We start from the raw sequence: 19237 nt of genomic DNA on the forward strand, positions 1-19237 counted from the left end.
TAACCTCCCAAAAGCCTTATGGACAACAACATTACACCTTTTATGCTGAGAATTATCCTCTGTAAACACCAAGGTTATTTAGTGGTAGCCAGGGATTTCCGAAACCCATGACAGCACACCTGTTAGAGAGATCTGCCCAGCCAGGACACCTACTTAAATAAATGGCAGTACCTCTCCCCCGCTTCAGTTGAGTTACAGAGCATGAGAGGACCTCCAGTTAATTTACATGGATAACAAACACCGCATTATATAACAAAAGACACCCAAACTATAGTGCACACCCAAAAGGTGAGAAAGGGGGAAATCTACGGGTGCCATCATGAGTTCTGGAAAAATACGGCTACCGGTAAGTAACCTTGGTGTTTTCTCTTTACCCATGACAGCACACCTGAGAGATTACTGGAGAAATGCAACACCTTAGGGAGGGACCACCGCTTACAGCACCCTTCTACCAAAGGTTAGGTCAGCAGGAAGACAGATTCAGTCTGTAGTGGTTAAAGGTAAAAGGTGAGGACCAGGTAGCAGCCTTACAGATCTGATCAATCGATACCTCCAGCTTTTCTGCGCAGGAGGTAGTCACGGCTCTGGTGGAGTGAGCCTTGATGCCTTCAGAGCGCAACTTGCAGACCAAGATAAATTAATGGCCTCCCTGATCCATCTGGCAATGATACTTTTAGATACCCCACAACCCCTTCCGCTACCCTGGAAGGCTATGAATAGGGACTGATCCTTTCTCCACTGACTGGTCATGGACATACAGTTAGGTCCATATATATTTGGACAGACAACATTTTTCTAATTTTGGTTCTAGACATTACCACAATGAATTTAAAACAAAACAATTCAGATGCAGTTGAAGTTCAGGCTTTCAGCTTTCATTTGAGGGTATCCACATTAAAATTGGATGAAGGGTTTAGGAGTTTCAGCTCCTTAACATGTGCCACCCTGTTTTTAAAGGGACCTAAAGTAATTGGACAATTGACTCCAAGGCTATTTCATGGACAGGTGTGGGCAATCCCTTCGTTATGTCATTCTCAATTAAGGAGATAATAGGCCTGGAGTTGATTTGATGTGTGGTGCTTGCATTTGGAAGGTTTTGCTGTGAAGGAAACATGTGGTCAAAGGAGCTCTCCATGCAGGTGAAACAAGCCATCCTTAAGCTGCAAAAACAGAAAAAACCCATCCAAGAAATTGCTGCAACATTACCAGTGGCATTATATGGTGATGGAGCTTCCCCATACATTAACAGTGGTCCGAGTGCTATGCAATGTTTTATCGCATAGCACTCGTCCATTTTCAACGCAAGTATGATCCCGGCCTAAGCGCTCAAATGGTTCCCTAGTTAGCACTTCTAAAACTAGTTTCTGGTCCCATGGAGGAATTTCTGGAACTATAATTGTTCTTGATCCACTACAGGATCTTATTGTGACGCTAGTCACAACCCACGGCTAGGCTGTAAATAAGCCCTGTCAGAAGTTCTGGGGTCAATAAAAAAAGATTACATAGTAAGCCAAAGGAAAATACGAAGTTGCAGGTTACATGCCAGGGTCAGAATGCCAGAGAAACAGCGGATAAGCAAAGGGACAATAACAAACGGGTAGTCTGAACACAGTCCAAAGGTCAGCAACAGAATATAAGATGCAAAATGGCAATGACAAACTGGTAGTCTGAACAATGTCCAAAGGTCAGCAGCAAAAGAAGATCAGATGCAAAGGGGCAATGACAAACGGGTAGTTTGAACACAGTCCAAAAGTCAGCAGCAGATTAGAACTTACAGTACAGGCAAACACACCAGAGATCACCAGCTTAGAACAAGCTTTTGACTGAATGATCTGGGCCAGACAGCTCACCTAAGTAACAGGGCAGTTACCAAGAATATGGAGCACCTGTGGAAGTCTCTGCACCTTCCAGTCAGATAGGTCAACCATGCTGTCAAAGCACCGAAAGCTCAGCATGCTCCAACACAAGGTAGGATGCCAGAGCTGTCCATCACAGAGTCCCAGACACTCTGAGCAGACGAATCATGACCTTTATAAAATCAAGACACCCATCTATTTGATGCTAGGTTGCAACTATACAAGTACCTGTACCTTGAGAGTATTAGTTGCTAACCCTAGTTGCAGTCCTGACTGCAAAAATTCTACAATAGCTGCTACTGGAGTTTCATCTCCCAGGAGCTGCCCTAAAAACTCGAGGAATTTCTTCCATGTTCCATCATAGATCCTTGATGTAATCGGATTCCTACTTTTCCAGAGTGGAGACTAGCCCTGGTGAGAACCCCTGCCGACTCCGTAATGCCCTCTCAAATTCCATGCTGTCAGATGGAAGCCCTTCACTTGAGAGAGGCACACTGGTCCCTGGGTAAAAAGGTCCAAGATCTCTGGTAGAATCCATGGACCAGCAACAGACATCAACCTTAGAAGGGAGCAATGAGAATCACCTTCACTTGATCCTCCCTGATCTTCCTCATGACCGCTGGAATAAATCGCTATTGGGGGAAATACATAGGCCATACTGAACTTCCAAGGTATCTGAAGGGCATCTACTGCAAATGGATTCTTCCTTGGGTTTAACAAACAGAAGTTCTTTACTTTTCTGTTGTGTAGAATGGCAAACCGATCCATCACTGGCCTCTCCATGCTCGCACTATTTGATAGAAAATTTGAGGATCTAGAGGCCATTCTCGCCGTCTCAATTTCTTGCGACGCAGGAAATTTGCCTTTGTGTTTTCTACTCCTTATGTGAAGCGCCGTAAGGGACAATAGGTGTTGCTCTGCTAGCTGGAGTAGGATGTTTACTGCCCCCATAAGGGTATAGGACTGTGTTCTCCCATGGCAGTTGATACAATGGCACGACTGTTCGACCTGACTCGGGAATGGCATCCCCGAAGGAAGGGAAGAAAGGGTCTTAAGGCTCTCTCCACAGCCCACAGTTCTTTTAATTCAAACCCTGATCTTTCCAAAGACGACCAGGTTCCCTGCACTGAGTAGGATCTCAGATATGCCCCCCCCATTCAGTGTTGCTCGCAGCCGTCGTGATAATGTCCTCCACTGGCCTTAACCACTGGACTCCTGACGCCAAATGCTCTCTTACTGTCCACCAAGACAGGGAGTCTCTTACTGCCACAGAAAGATGTAGCTTTCCCTCTAAATGCCCTTTTAAATGACCTATTTGCCGACAGGACCTCCCACTGTAAGTGCCTGAAGTGAAATTAGGCCCATCCTACTGCCGGTATACAAGATGTAAGGGATCTAGCAAGGACATCTCCTTCCTCCATGTCATTCTTGGCTGATAAATTGCTGACAGTGCCAGGGCCATTATTTTGGCTATCTTGTCCTCTGGCAGGAGACAGACCGGGAGCTCGGGAGTCCAGAACCAACCCCAGGAAGGATTGTATGTTTTCTGGTCAGCCTTTGAGAGTATTTACCATCCAGTCTTGCTCCTCTAGGACCACTGTCACCCGTTCTGCACAGTTATCTTACGACCTCCCAACTATAAGAAAGTCATCCAGGTACATGATAACTATGTCCTGAGAATGAAGGTAGGCCATCACCTCCGATATTACTTTGGTAAATACTCTGAGTCACTGACAGCGTGAAAGGAAGGGCTGTATATTCGTAATGCCTGACCTTCCCTTGGAATTACAGAGCTACCCTCAGGAACTTTTGATGGTCCCAAAGGATTGGGATGCGGTAATAGGCATCCTTCAAGTCTAGCACAGAACTCATTTTTGTAAAAGTCCCAAAATTTCTATCTCCAGGGACAGCTGTTCTCCTGGTGATTGTCTGCAGGTTAACGTAAGTGTTCGTCAAGGTGGATGGACGAAGTCTATCTTCAGGCCGTCCTTGATGACACTCAAGATCCACCCAGGCAGGGAAAGAGGGAAGGAAATAAAAAAAAAAAAAAAAAAAAAAAAAGAAGAGCCTCCCTGCTACCTCTGGCCAGACTTCATGGGGGGGGGGGGCTTCTTTGAGGATGTAGGAGGGCCCTCTGAACATCTAGCCAGACCCCTTTCTATCCTTGAAGACCCAGCTTTCTTTCTCCCGCAGAACATCCCCTATTAAACGTCCTTCTCCAAAATGAAGGCTTCCTAGATTCCACAGGGAAACACCTTCTTCCTGTCAACTTCGCTCTCCAAGATGTCCTAGCTTTTGCCCAAAAAGAAACTGGCTGTCACATGGGATGGAGCAGTCTATTCTTTGAAGGCATGACACCCCTTTAGCCACAAGGCCTGTCTAGTGCATTGAATAGGCTCGCTGACTTAGCCGCCAACATCGCAGAGACAGCTGAAGGGTCTGCTAGAAAGGCCACTGCTCCCTGCAACCGAGCCATATTGGACAAGATATCCTCTCTCGGAACCTTACTCCTAAGTTGTTCCTCAATTTGTTGCAGCTAGACCATCAGAGCAGTCAGTACATGTCCCAGCTATCACTAGCTTTAGACCCCCTGCAGCCGCCTCCCAGATGTGCCTCAGGAACGCATCAGCTTTCTTACCCAACAGGTCTCTAAGTGTGCCGGAGTCCTACAGGGGTAGGGATGACTTCTTAGCAGACTTTGCATCTACCCCGTTGATCTTAGGGATTTTATCCCAACCCTCTGAGTCCTTCTCAAAAACGTATCTCCTTTTAGAAGATGAGGGCAAGCTACCAGACCTCTCTGACTTCTTCCATTCTATGAGCGCCTTTATCCTGGAATTAACCGGAAAGATACGTTTCCTTTTTTCCTCCAAGCCTCCAAACACAAGATCCTCTAGGATTTAGGTGCCCTTTCCTCCTTTAGGCCCATTGTCAACCTGACTGCCCTTACCAGCCTATGGGTGTCTTCGGCCAGAAAACATTCAACCTGATATTCCCCACCAGAATGCAAGGCCTCTGACTCCATGGCAAGCTCCCAAAGCTCTCTTGCTTCGCTTCTTTAACAATGTCTTTAGGGAACCTTGCACCTCCGCCCTGATTATGGCCCTAAGGCTCATGGCAAAATCAGGAGTCTCTTTCCGTATTGTTTTTTGTATGCAGTCAGAGCAGAGGTCTTTCTGCCACTGAACTGCCAACGAGGTTTTAAAAAGGGCACACTCATTCTTCCTTTTAGCGCTAGCCTTCCTAGGCCCCTAGAGATTTAAGCAGAAAATGGCCCCTATTAACAACAAAGGTGACAATTCTCGTAGATCACTCACCACCTGCTGTCAAATCAAGGGTACATACGTCTGCCACTCCTGACACTTGAGCGGCTGCTCCTTTTAGTGAGCCCATGCTGCTGACCAGGCTCAGACACTGGTGAATGCTCCTGCTTCTGTAAAGGCAGGCAGGCTGCTGCTGTCCACTGGGATCCTCCATGATGGGATGCTTCAGACAAGCGCTTCTTCTGTGGTCATCCCTCCTTATAAGAGGGATCCACTGCACTTTCCATCTCCTCCGGTGCCCAATCGATGCCAATCCCTATGAAACTTCCGGAAGTTCAGCCTATATTCCGTCAGAATAAATCCCCAGATCTACGTCCTTCCAAAGAACCTAATCACTTTAAGATGAAAATATTGTTATTCTGCAGGAAGACATCCAGGCCTCTCTTGAACCCCTCGACTGAGTTCGCCATCACCACCTCCTCAGGCAAGGAATTCCAGATTCTCACTGCCCTAACAGTAAAGAATCCTCTTCTATGTTGGTGGAGAAACCTTCTCTCCTCCAGATGCAGAGAATGTCCCCTTGTGACAGTCACCTTCCTTGGTATAAACAGATCCTCGGAGAGATATTTGTATTATCTTCTTATGTACTTAGATCGCCACTCAGTCATCTTTTTTTCTAGACTAAATAATTCTAATTTTGCTAATCTGAGTATTGTAGTTCCACCATCCCCTTTATTAAATTTTGTTGCACTCCTTTGTACTCGCTCTAGTTCCATAATATCCTTCCTGAGCACCGATGCCCAAAACTGTACACAGTACTCCATGTGAGGTCTAACCAGGGATTTGTACAGAGGTAGTATAATGCTCACATCATGTGTATCCAGTCCTCTTTTAATGCACCCCATGATACTGTTTTGTACACATACTTTAACTCCTAGACTACTAAATCGCCACCTGGAAGCAGAGGTTTAATAGCTGGTCTTATAGACTCAATTATAAAATTATCTAACTCAGGAATCCGTACAGCCCCTTCAGGTTGTAGCAAACCCAGGTAGGACTTGGTTAAATTATAGTCGAACAGGTCTTAAGGTGCCTAGGAAGCTCTACACATGAGCAGGCCAGGTGTTCGCCTTAGACAGACTGCTGGAAAGCAGAGAAGACTGGATGTGTCTTGGAGCTCAGACAGGCCAGGGACTCCAATTGAGCAGTGTCTGCACAGGGCGGGCGGGGGAACTGTGAGTATCAGTGGTTGCCCTGGATAAATGCTGTTTTGTTTGACCAAGCTGTGGTTAGCTCAGATGTATATGAATAGTCAGGGTCTGTCCTGTTTAGTCAGTGCTTGGAGAAGGCTAGAAATTTTATGACGTCTGTGCAACTTGGAGGAGGAACATAAAAACTGCACTTTTTTGGACCTAACCTTCATTGACTATGAATGCTACCCCTATATTTGGTAATCTTGACTTGAACAGTGGCTGAACTTGGTTGCATCAGACCATAACCAGTTATTTATGTACCTTCCCTCTGCGACACTATGAGGCCCTCTGTGACACTATGCAATATGAGAAGCGCTACCAGGCACCGTGAAGCGCTACGAAACAACTCAGATTTCAGTTTAAAAGAGTAATCACACTTAATGCCCTTTTACATTTAGCGATGCACCAGTGATCCCGACCACGATACGACCCGGTCAGGATCGCTGGTGCATCGCTAAATGATCGCTAGTGAGCTGCCACACAGGCAGATCTCACAGCGATGCAGCAGCGATACAGCGGACGATACTTACCTTTCAGACGCGACGATCCTGACGTCCTCCCACCCGCCTCCACACGTCACTCGTCGGCGCCACAGGAAGTGCCCGACAAGAAATGGAGCTGCAATACCTCCGACCGGCTCTCCAGCTGTTAAGTATCACACATATCGCTGCTACGTCACCAAGTCGGTAATGCTTTAGCGATATCGCTATGTGTAAAACCCCCTTTAGGTAAACCTTCACCTTGGGTGGTAAATCTTAATTGTCAGACGATCCCCACCTGAAAGAGCCAACTAATTAGGCACAGCTGGAGAGAAGACTTTCATAGGGCCAATGTGCTGTATTAAGTGGACTAAATATACTGGACAACAATGTAAAAAAGCGTTAGTCTACCATAAAAATGAGGAAAAAGTCGCTTGCATATGATAAACTCCGAAGTCCAATCATGAGGCTCTGTGCTGCGGCTAACTTAGCCCAAGGGTCCAAGGTCCAGCTTCTGTCCTGAAGCCTACATTTAAGTACGTCAAGCCTTTGGTCCAGCCGGGCTCTTACAAAGTTTTACGTTGACTTTAAGCCTTTCCTAGCAACAAACAAGGAAAAGGCCCCATTAACAAGGCTTGTTAAAGGTCAGCTTGTCAACATTCACAAGGATCACTCACCAATTTACTAAAGGGTACCCAATTCAGAGGCTGGACAAAGTTACAAGACTGTTCCTCTCTGGAGATGTGGACTCACGACTCACTCTGCACCACTGGCTGGCCTTACTGGAACTTCTTCCCCTGCTGTTGTACCTCCATCATACACGGAAAGGAAAACCAGAGCCAAAGCGCTCTTACTGAGGCTAGACCCCATTTAAAATGGGTGACAAGCTACAGCTCATGAATGCCTCGTCCAGACCCCCGGAAGCCCAGACAGTTTCCTATGCCAGTACTTGCCCAGCCGCAAGCTGTGCAGCTGCTGCGTTGCGGGTCAACGGTACCAGGGATTTGCTTCCTTTTTCACCAGCACGCATCATCAGGGCACAATTTCCCAGATAGCGTTCTGCACCTGGACATGCGCAGTGCTGAGACGCATGGCCATCTGGTAGCAGTCTGTGTGAAAGTGCCCCACTCACGCACCAGCTTATGTGCAAACGCAGGTGCTCCGTTCATGCTTGCTCGAGGAGGACAATTATGCCCTGCCAGGAACAGACTGGACTAGGGCTGAAGAAAACGGAAATTAGACCTACCGGTAAATGTATTTCCAGGAACCCATCCTGACAGCACCATCGAGGACGTCCTTCTTATCCTCATTAGGACAGGAATCAACAAGAGATTTAAAATGACCCTCCCATCTCCACCCTTCAGTGTCTTTTCAAAGTACCACATCTGGATGGATGAAACAAAAAAAAATAAAAAATTAGACATTCTTTATGCAAACGTTACTTCACATTACTATAGCACTGTCTCAGTAGGGAGGGAATTAGCAATTGTGTCAGGATGGGTTCCTGGAAAAACAATTACCGGTAGGTCTAGTTTCCATTTTCCAGTTCACCAATCCTGACAGCACGATGGAGAATACCAAAGTATGTATAATTTTAGGGTGGGACAACTGCATGAAATCATCCTACTGAAGGCAAGTTGCCCTGAGACTGACTAGTTTATAATGCTTCGAGAAGGTACTTAGACTAGACCAGGTAGCAGCTCTACAGATTTGATCCACTGAAGCCCTCACCCCCTTTTCTGCCCATGAAGTAGCTATAGCCCCATTTGAATGGGCCCCCAGTGTATCCGGGGGAGATCTTCCCTGAGCGTCATAGGCTAGACTAATAGTGGATCTTATCCACCTAACCACTGTGGATTTGTCCACCTTTTTACATCTATTTGAACCCCCATATTGCACAAACTGATTTGTGTCCTGTCTCCAGCTCTTAGCATTTAAGAACGGTTTCTCGAACATCTAGGCAATGGAAGGACTGTTCCTTCAAGTTTCTAGGGTGCTGGCAGAAGGAGGGAAGAACAACTTCCTGATTCATATTTGAAGTTCATACGACCTTGGCGAGAGAAGCTGGGTCAAGCCTCAGGACCAGTCGATCCTCAAACACCTGCAAATATGGGTCTCGAATTGATAGGGCTTGCAGCTCCCCTTTTCTCTTTGCAGATGTGATCGTTACCAGGAAGGCAGTTTTAAACTACAGTCTACTAATGTCCGTATCAGCTGGATCGAATGTTTAGCACTATGTTCAGATCCCAAGGAGGGACCAATTTCCTTACAGAAGGCTTCAGCCTCAGTATGGCCTAAGCAAAATTAGCTATCCAAGGATGGGTGGATATGGGAAAGTCAAAGAATACACTAAGGGCTGAGATCTGCATCCTCAGAGTGCTTTGTCTAAGGCCCTTCTTGAAACCTGACTGTAGGAAGTCCAGGATTTTGGGGATGTCCGGGCAAGATGTAGCCACTGATGACTCTTTGCAATACATGCAAAAGCATTTCCAAATCTTGTTGTATATGGCAGAAGTCACCGGTTTTCTGCTCGCTTGAAGGGTAGAAATCACTTCATCGGACAATCCTTTTGACTTTAGGACCTGCCTTTTAGGATCCATGGTGAAAGTTGAAGACTGTCTAGGTTGGTGTTGAAGCACTGGACCCTGGTGTAGAAGATCCTTCCTGCTTGGAAGGAGGATGGGGTCGTCTTCCATCATCTTCCTCAGTAAGGGGAACCAGCTCCTCTTTGGTCAGAAGGGGAACCACTAAGACGATGCATGCCATTTCTTCCTGCACCTTCCCGAGTACCTTCGGAATCAGGAAGAGGGGGAAATGCATAGGATAATCCCTCTCCCCATGGTTGGGACAGTGCGTCGACTCCTGCTGAACGGTCAGGGATTTAGGGAGAAAAATCTGATCTCCGCATTCTTTCTGGCTGCAAACAGATCTCCACAGATGACAGCATACTGAACACTACCTCATTCAGTTCCCACTCTGTGGGTGATAACTTCTGCCTGCTCAAGAAGTCTGCCACCTGGTTTCTGGATCCCTCTAGGTGTACTGCAGAGATAAGCAACAGTCCTGCTCTCTGACCATTTGAAGATCTCTTGAGCCAGTTGCTGTAATGTGAGATGTTTTGGTCCCACTTGATGACGAATGAATGTCACTGCCGTCATGTTGTCGGACAGGATTTTTATGTGCCTGCCCCTGATTATCGACTGGACCTGAAGTAGGACCTTGCAGACCGCATACAACTCCCTGAAATTTGAGGATCTGGATCTCATCTCTGGACTCCATCCTCCTTGGAAGTACTTCCCTTCCACATGACTGCCACAGCCCAGCCGAGTCTGTGGTGACGATAACACATGGGAAGAGAATCCATGGAACTCTTGTCTGGAGGTTCTGTTGGGTGATCCACCACCGTAAGGATTCCTTCACAGGGAGAGATAGAGGCATCACCTTGTCCAGAGACCGCTGACGTCTGTCCCATGTGGACAAAACTGTGCTTTGAAGCTCCCGAGAGTGGAACTGACTCCACAGCATGCAGGGGATACAAGATGTCATTAGTCCCAAGATTTTCATTGCTTCTCTGAGGGAACAGTAACTTACGGCAAACTGGTGGATTCTTTCTACCATGTTGTGCTGTTTCTCTTGTGGAAAGAAAGATGTTCTCGATCGGGAGTCTAGTATGACCCCCAGGAATTTCTTCCTGGTTTCTGGAACTAGGTTCGACTTCTCCAAGTTTATGATCCATGCCAGCTTCTGAAGCGTGGCGATTGAGATGTGGCAATGGTCCCTGAGCTGTTCCTCTGAACAGGCCATTATCAGGAAGTAGTCTAGATACGGGATTATGATGATGTCCTATCTCCTTAGGTAGACAACCTCCTCCACCACGAGCTTGGCGAATATCCTGGGTGCTGAGGTTAGGCCAAAAGGAAGACATCAGAATTTGTAGTGATGGACTCTCCCCTGGGTCCTCAGAGCAAATCTTAAACTTTGGTAAGAAGCATGAATCGGAATGTGATAGGATGCGTTTTTCAAATCTAGGGTACACTTCATCATGTTCCGGTCTATAAGGGAATCATAGTTCTGATAGATTCCATCTTGAACTTCTTGTATTTGAGCCAATGGTTTAAGGGCTTGAGGTTTATTATTGTCCTGCTCTCTCCTGAGGGTTTAATTACTGAGAAGAGGCTGAAGTAATGGCCCTTGCACCTTTGTTTGGGAACTGGGACTACTGCTCCAATCTTTAGTAGATTTTGGACAACTGTTCACACGGGGGGAGGCGGCTGACTGGAGGTTCATTATTATGAACCTTCTGGGGTATGAATGAGTGAATTCTATTCTGTAGCTGCTGGAAACTCAAGAAGCCATAGGATTTTGATAGATTTCCTGCCAGCCCCCTAAGGAAGTGTCCTAGGCATCCCAGTACTCTTCTGGAGTCACTTTCTTCCTGAGCCTGAATCAAAGATGGAGTTTCTACTCTTACCTTCCCCTTGGGGTAGCTCCCTCTGCCCATTTTCCCTTTCCCCTTATAGCCTGATTTCTGGCTAGGTTGGGCCTAGGAAAGGGCTGGTACCTCTTTGGTTTCTCCTCTGAGAACCCCTTTGCGAGCATTGGACAAGGACCCATTCCTGGCTGCGAATCGTACAGACTGCCGATGCGTCAGCCATAAAGCCAGTCACCAGCTTTAAGAGGGGAAGGGATTTTAGGATGATGTCCCTGGGAGTCTTAAATGTTCCTCTAAGTCGTCGACCCATTGGTGCATGGACCGAGCCACCGAGTTTGCTGCGATGTTGGCTCGAATTATGGCTGCCGAGGTTTCCCAGGTCCTTTTCAGGAGACCGTCTGCTTTCCGATCCATGGGCTCTTTTAAACTGGACGAATCCTCAAAACGGGATGGAAATACTCTTTGCCACCTTGGCTACTGGAGTGTCTACCTTGGGGATGTCTTCTCAGGCTTTGATGTCCTCTGGCTCAAAGGGTAGGCAGAGCTTGAAGTCTCCTAGAATGACCAGTCTTTTCTCCGCTTCCTCCCATTCCTCCATGATCATCAATCTAATGAGGGTGTTGACCGGGAACACTACTTCTCGGAGAATGTAAACCCCAAAACATCTCGTCCTGTACGGAGAGGGATTTTGGCGTTTCCTCCGACTGCATAGTGTCTCGCACTGCCCGGAGGAGTTAGTCTGTGTCCTCAGAGGAAGAGAGGTACCTCTTTCCTCCTTCTGGTGGGTCAGCAAAAACTTCACCCTCCTCCTGGTCAGATTCAGTCAACATCAGAGGACACTTCCGCTTCTCTTGGTCTTTTACAGGACCCCTGGGGGGTTCTGACTGAGGTATGAAGGTACACTATCCCAGAGATGTATGCCTCGACTTACTCTTAGTACAGACGTCATGTCAGACAGCAAAGAAGTCTGTTCCTCTGATTATTTTCGAAGTGCAGGGCTCAAACAGGTGCTTCTGCCAGCTTTCCGGTAGTTTGGCGTTACATATGGCACACTTTAATTTTCCCTGACTTCTTGTCCTCCTTTAGGGATGCCGGTACGGGTGTTCCCCCAAGAATACACATAGAAACACATGGTATGTACTAAGTGTAGGATAAGGGCTAAAGTGGTTGTTGCTTTGTAAGTTTACTCACATGCCCCTGACTTTGTTCCAAGCTACTGTCCGCCTTAGTAGGATCCTCCATGTAGGATTAGAGATGTGCAGTCCTAGATTACAGTAGGGCAGCCCACACACACACACACACACACACACGCACACACACAAACTGACCCTATTTATACGATACCCAGCGGTCTTCACTGGATCCAGACTCGCTGTGGAACAAATGCTGGAGCACACGCCGACCACCCGGAAATGCTCTGTCCGGCACACAGTGATGACATCACCATGCCGCCTGCATAGATAGCTTGCCGGAAGTGCGCCCACAGGGCTTTGCAGCACCCAGGAGGCAGATGTCCGAGTCAAGATCCGCCAGTAGAGGGAAACGGCTTGCAACTCAGGAGCAGTACTGCACTGAGGTAGGCTGAGGGACCCCCATCGGAGGTTGTGGGCCGCAGATCTCTTGTAGCGGGAGGGAAAGGCTGGGTCCCTTGATCCTCACTGATCTGCCGCACCCAGGAGGCAGATGTCCGAGTCAAGATCCGCCAGTAGAGGGAAACGGCTTGCAACTCAGGAGCAGTACTGCACTGAGGTAGGCCGAGGGCCCCCCCATCGGAGGTTGTGGGCCGCAGATCTCTTGTAGCGGGAGGGAAAGGCTGGGTCCCTCGATCCTCACTGATCTGACCGCTACAGCCTGGGATAGGAGCTCCCTCGTCATTCCCATCCTCAGTGGGACAGAAAAACACTGAAGGATGGAGAAGGGAGGGTCCTTTTAAATCTCTCATTGATTCCTGTCACAATGAGGATAAAAAGGAAGTCTTCCATGGTGCTGTGAGGATTGGTGAACTGGAAAAAACCTTTTATTCATCACAGTCCTCTATACCAAAGGTTCCCCATCAAGGACAGGAAACCAGCTGATGTGGAGAGAGGTACCCCCCTTTTTATCTTGAAGGTTTCCTGTCCTTGAAGCATAGATCCCCTCTCTCGTCAGTGCTGTCATGGGTGACAGTAAAAAACAAAAATGCATATGCATCCTTATTAAAACACACGTAACTTAACAGAAAATATAAAAGAAACATAACATACCAAAGACTGGTTACATGTAGTTTTTAAGTGCAGAAATACTGCAACATTAAAGGGGTTGTCCACTACTAGGACAACCCCTTCGTGATCAAAACATTTGGCCCCAAGAAAATAATAAAGCCTATACTCCCTACCGTGCTGGCGCCTTCTCAGGGTGCATGCACCCACTCTCCCCGGGGTTCTCATGTGATGCGATATGCGATGCCAGCGCCCAAGCAGCGCTGGAGTCACTGTTTCCACCTTTGGACAAAACAAACATGAAGAGGTAGTCAGGGATCCGGTGCAACACAGACTTTACTCTTCAGGTTGGATTTGACTGAAGGCGGAGACAGCAACACCAGCGTTGATTGAGCACCGGTGTCACAACAGCACAGAAGTCCCGGGAGAACTAGTGCAGAGACTGAGGGAACGGCACCAGGGAGGGATATGAGAAGTTGTCCAAGTAGTGGACAACTTCTTTCAAAGCTTGCCAAATAATCATCGTGGGAATGTAGGCTCAAACTTTCAAGATACCGTAATTCCCACCATTATGTTCACAACTAGCCAAGAAATGCATGTTATACAAATGGACGTATCTTTACTAACCAAATTTATTGTAAAAACAAACATGTCAATTAGAAAAATGGCAATGACAACAGTGAAGGAAATAAGCTTTCATATGTTCAGATAATGCAATGCATTCCGCAGTGCAATGCACGATTTACTGCCTTTACAAAATATTAAAAAAGATAAAAAATAAACAATATTCAAGGGTAATGGGGTAAATCTACTTAAAATGATTACCAGTTGGTATAGCATCATCATCAAAGCAGCAAACTGGAACAATCTTTGGCGCTGGGTGAATACAGGTTGGAACCTGACTCATACTAGTGAATGCCAATGGTTTGACTTTGGTTGCAGCATCATCTTTATAGGTGCAGGAAAATTGAGATCTAATCAGGTTTTGCTTTAGCTGGAAAAAAAAACAAAAACAAAGTATTGGGCTACATTCACACCTTTAGTTTTTGGAACCGAGTGTTTTTACAGGTTTAGTATTTGCAGCATAAAAATCTGCTGCAAATACTGATGTCTTGGCAGGAAAAATGCAGCATAAAATACATGCGTTTGATGCATTTGTTCCATTCATTAATAAGGGTGAAATCTGCAGACTTAAACCTGAAAGGAAAGTTAAGCAATGTGTTTCAGGTTTAAATCTGCAGCATGTCTGCAGATTTCATCCTTATTAATAAAAACACGCACACACGCACACATGCACACACGCACACGCACACACTCTGCACCCCATCTTTACTGAAAAAAAAAAAAAGTAGAAATTTTGCAAATTAAAAAAGAAAAACTGAAATATCACATGGTCATACGTATTCAGACCCTTTGCTTAGACACTCATTTAAGTCACATGCTGTCCATTTCCTTGTGATCCTCCTTGAGATGGTTCTACTTCTTCATTGGAGTCCAGCTGTGTTTAAACTGATAGGACTTGATGTAAAGGCACACACCTGTCTATTTAACACCTCACAGTGCATGTCAGACCAAATGAGAATCATGTGGTCAAAGGAACTGGCCGAGGAGCTTAAAATGATTACCAGTTGGTATAGCATCATCAAAGCAGCAAACTGGAACAATCTTTGGCGCTGGGTGAATACAGGTTGGAACCTGACTCATACTAGTGAATGCCAATGGTTTGACTTTGGTTGCAGCATCATCTTTATAGGTGCAGGAAAATTGAGATCTAATCAGGTTTTGCTTTAGCTGGAAAAAACAAAGTATTGGGCTACGTTCCAACCTTTAGTTTTTGGAGCCGAGTGTTTTTACAGGTTCAGTATTTGCAGCTGAAAAATCTTCTGCAAATACTGACAGAATTGTGGCAAAGCACAGGTCTGGCCTAGGTAGCAAAATTTCTGCAATACTCAAGATTCCTAAGAGCACAGTGGCCTCCATAATCCTTAAAGGGGTTGTCCGGGCTTTTCACATAACCTCATTACATATCTGGACTGCAGAATGGTGACAATAAGTAATTTACCTTCTTTCACCAGTTTGCAGGGTTTTCTAGATATCACTCTCTTGCTTCTGAGCAGAATGTCCAAGGGGGGGGGGGGGGGGGGGGGGTGTTCTGGCACTGAAATGAGAACTGGTAGTTTCCTCCTACTCTACAGCAACAACCCCACCCTCCATAGCAACAGGCCCTCTCCCCGTCCACATGAAGCCCTCATCACACAGTAACAAATCCTCCCCCTCTAGCAGCCTCACTGCAGAGAGCAGACCACCCAGCTGCTCCTCCCCCAGACACGCTGAACATTGGTCTATGGAAAGTGAAACTCTAGTGAGGAGGGAAAATCGTCCTGTATTCTGGGCCACTCCATGATTACAATACATAACTCACTCATCAGTGATTCCTAACCTCAGTGTCCCAGGATGCTGGCAGGGATGGGGCTCGGCTGCTGCCAGCAGTGAGAACAGACTGTGTGATGGCCATTGATGGGGGTCTGCAGCTTCTAATATGCACAGGGGATGCCAGTCACTGATGTAATCTGTTCTGTGACAAAGCCTCTGCTGTGTGAATGAGACAGCTCTGCGTCACTGATGTCTTCACACAGCAGCAGATTTGGTGCAGTGTATGTGTGAGCATGTCTATTTGGTATACAGCCTGCAGCAGTCTCTATAGTGTATACAGCCAGCAACAATCTATATTGTGTGAATATTATATTATATATATATATATATATATATATATATATATATATATATATATATATATACACATACACACATACATACACACATACATACAGTCATGGCCAAAAGTATTGACACCCCTGCAATTCTGTCAGATAATACTCAGTTTCTTCCTGAAAATGATTGCAAACACAAATTCTTTGGTATTATTATCTTCATTTAATTTGTCTTAAATGAAAAAACACAAAAAGAATTGTCCTAAAGCCAAATTGGATATAATTCCACACCAAACATAAAGAGGGTGGACAAAAGTATTGGCACTGTGCGAAAAATCATGTGATGCTTCTCTAATTTGTGTAATTAACAGCACCTGTAACTTACCTGTGGCACCTAACAGGTGTTGGCAATAACTAAATCACACTTGCAGCCAGTTGACATGGATTAAAGTTGACTCAACCTCTGTCCTGTGTCCTTGTGTGTACCACATTGAGCATGGAGAAAAGAAAGAAGACCAAAGAACTGTCTGAGGACTTGAGAAACCAAATTGTGAGGAAGCATGAGCAATCTCAAGGCTACAAGTCCATCTCCAAAGACCTGAATGTTCCTGTGTCTACCGTGCGCAGTGTCATCAAGAAGTTTAAAGCCCATGGCACTGTGGCTAACCTCCCTAGATGTGGACGGAAAAGAAAAATTGACAAGAGATTTCAACGCAAGATTGTGCGGATGTTGGATAAAGAACCTCGACTAATATCCAAACAAGTTCAAGCTGCCCTGCAGTCCGAGGGTACAACAGTGTCAACCCGTACTATCCGTCGGCATCTGAATGAAAAGGGACTGTATGGTAGGAGACCCAGGAAGACTCCACTTCTTACCCCGAGACATAAAAAAGCCAGGCTGGAGTTTGCCAAAACTTACCTGAAAAAGCCTAAAACATTTTGGAAGAATGTTCTCTGGTCAGATGAGACAAAAGTAGAGCTTTTAGGGCAAAAGCATCAACATAGAGTTTACAGGAGAAAAAAGAGGCACTCAAAGAAAAGTACACGGTCCCTACAGTTAAACATGGCGGAGGTTCCCTGATGTTTTGGGGTTGCTTTGCTGCCTCTGGCACTGGACTGCTTGACCGTGTGCATGGCATTATGAAGTCAGAAGACTACCAACAAATGTTGCAGCATAATTTAGGGCCCAGTGTGAGAAAGCTGGGTCTACCTCAGAGGTCATGGGTCTTCCAGCAGGACAATAACCCAAAACACACTTCAAAAAGCACTAGAAAATGGTTTGAGAGAAAGCACTGGAGACTTCTATGGTGGCCAGCAATGAGTCCAGACCTGAATCCCATAGAACACCTGTGGAGAGATCTAAAAATGGCACTTTGGAGAAGGCACCCTTCAAATATCAGGGACCTGGAGTAGTTTGCCAAAGAAGAATGGTCTAAAATTCCAGCAGAGCATTGTAAGAAACTCATTGATGGTTACCGGAAGCGGTTGGTCGCAGTTATTTTGGCTAAAGGTTGTGCAACCAAGTATTAGGCTGAGGGTGCCAATACTTTTGTCCGGCCCATTTTTGGAGTTTTGTGTGAAATGATCAATGTTTTGCTTTTTGCTTCATTCTCTTTTGTGTTTTTTCATTTAAGACAAATTAAATGAAGATAATAATACCAAAGAATTTGTGTTTGCAATCATTTTCAGGAAGAAACTGAAAATTATCTGACAGAATTTCAGGGGTGTCAATACTTTTGGCCATGACTATATATATATACATACATACATACACACACACACACACACGACAAAGCAAAGTCCAGCAATAACGTGAGCAATCCAGGATGCTGTTAAAAAAATGTTTCTTTTTATTCATAAATCCATTAAAATGCAATGGTCCAAGCAGTTCAAAACAGCAATAATGCAGGAAAGTCGTGCAGATAGGACTACGCGTTTCAGCGGTAGAACCCGCCTTCTTCACGGTCCAGAATCTAATCTGCTTTCCAAACATGGAACCTTATATACATCCCACTCCCATCAGGGTAATTATAAACATATGTGAGAGACTTAAAAACATGTGCTATAAAAGCAGAACAAACATATAAACTATCCACATATTGATCAGTATACAACATGCATAAAGATTATAAGGAAAGAATTCAACATATTGGAGAAAAGTACATTAGGAATGTCCGATAACCTGACTAAGATTTAAGGCCCTGTGCACACGGTGCAGACTCCGTGCAGTTCCGCAGCAGATTTGGCCCTGCAGAACCGCAGCAGAAAAGCAACAGAACAGCACGTGATGCACAGTACCATTTAAGGCTATGTAAAACAAAAAAGGCTGTGCACATGCTGCAGATTTTTCTGCGCAGATCTGGTGCAGAATAAAAGAAGCAGCATATCGCTTCTCCTGTGCGGCTCTGCTGCAGCTCTCCACCTGCTCCATTATAGAAATCTGCAGGCGGAAACTGCAGGGGAAATCCGCACAAAAATCTGCACTAAATCTGCAGGCAAAACGCAGATCATCTTACCTAAAGATTTAGCAAAATCTACGCGGAAAATTCCACAGCAGAATCGGCACCGTGTGCACATAGCCCCAGTGGTACAAAAACATAGAACAATAATATTAACCAGCATTATATAATACAAATATATCAATAGTGCATAATGATATCCAGGCGGTTATTAAAGCCCTGTGGCATGCGAGTCCCCAACTCAAATATCCACCTACTTTCTCTTGCAAGCACTTTTTTATGAAAATCTCCCCCTCTCAATGGTTTTTTTACATGCTCTATGCCCATAAAGGAGAAACCGCGTAAATCCCCATTATGTTTTTTTGAAAAATGTCGGGATACTACTGATGCACCAACCATAGGCAGATTACTAGCGTCTGACAGGTGTTTGCGGATTCTAGTTTTAAGGGGGTTCATCGTGCAACCTACATATTGCATACGGCATATATTGCAATTAATTAGATACACTACATTCTCCGTATTACAGTTTATAAAATAACAAACATTAAACTGTTTTTTATTGGAGATAGATGTAAATATTTTAGGT

General features: G+C 45.6%; 1 protein-coding gene across 2 annotated transcripts in view; it reads right to left on the reverse strand.

Moving 5' to 3' along the window:
- The window catches only part of PARPBP (PARP1 binding protein), a 115422-nt gene that overhangs the window by 1125 nt on the left and 95060 nt on the right, over positions 1-19237 (reverse strand). The window contains exon 10 of one of the 2 annotated variants that reach the window (XM_073575167.1): positions 14307-14475. In XM_073575167.1, coding sequence (XP_073431268.1) covers positions 14307-14475 — 169 coding nt within the window. Of the gene's footprint in view, positions 1-14306; positions 14476-15056; positions 15273-19237 lie in introns of those variants that run through there. The other variant, XM_073575166.1, reaches the window with a different exon arrangement.

This window comes from Dendrobates tinctorius, unplaced genomic scaffold (assembly GCF_039654945.1).
Source record: "Dendrobates tinctorius isolate UK_male_01 unplaced genomic scaffold, ASM3965494v1 ptg000043l, whole genome shotgun sequence".
Lineage (NCBI taxonomy): Eukaryota > Metazoa > Chordata > Amphibia > Anura > Dendrobatidae > Dendrobates > Dendrobates tinctorius.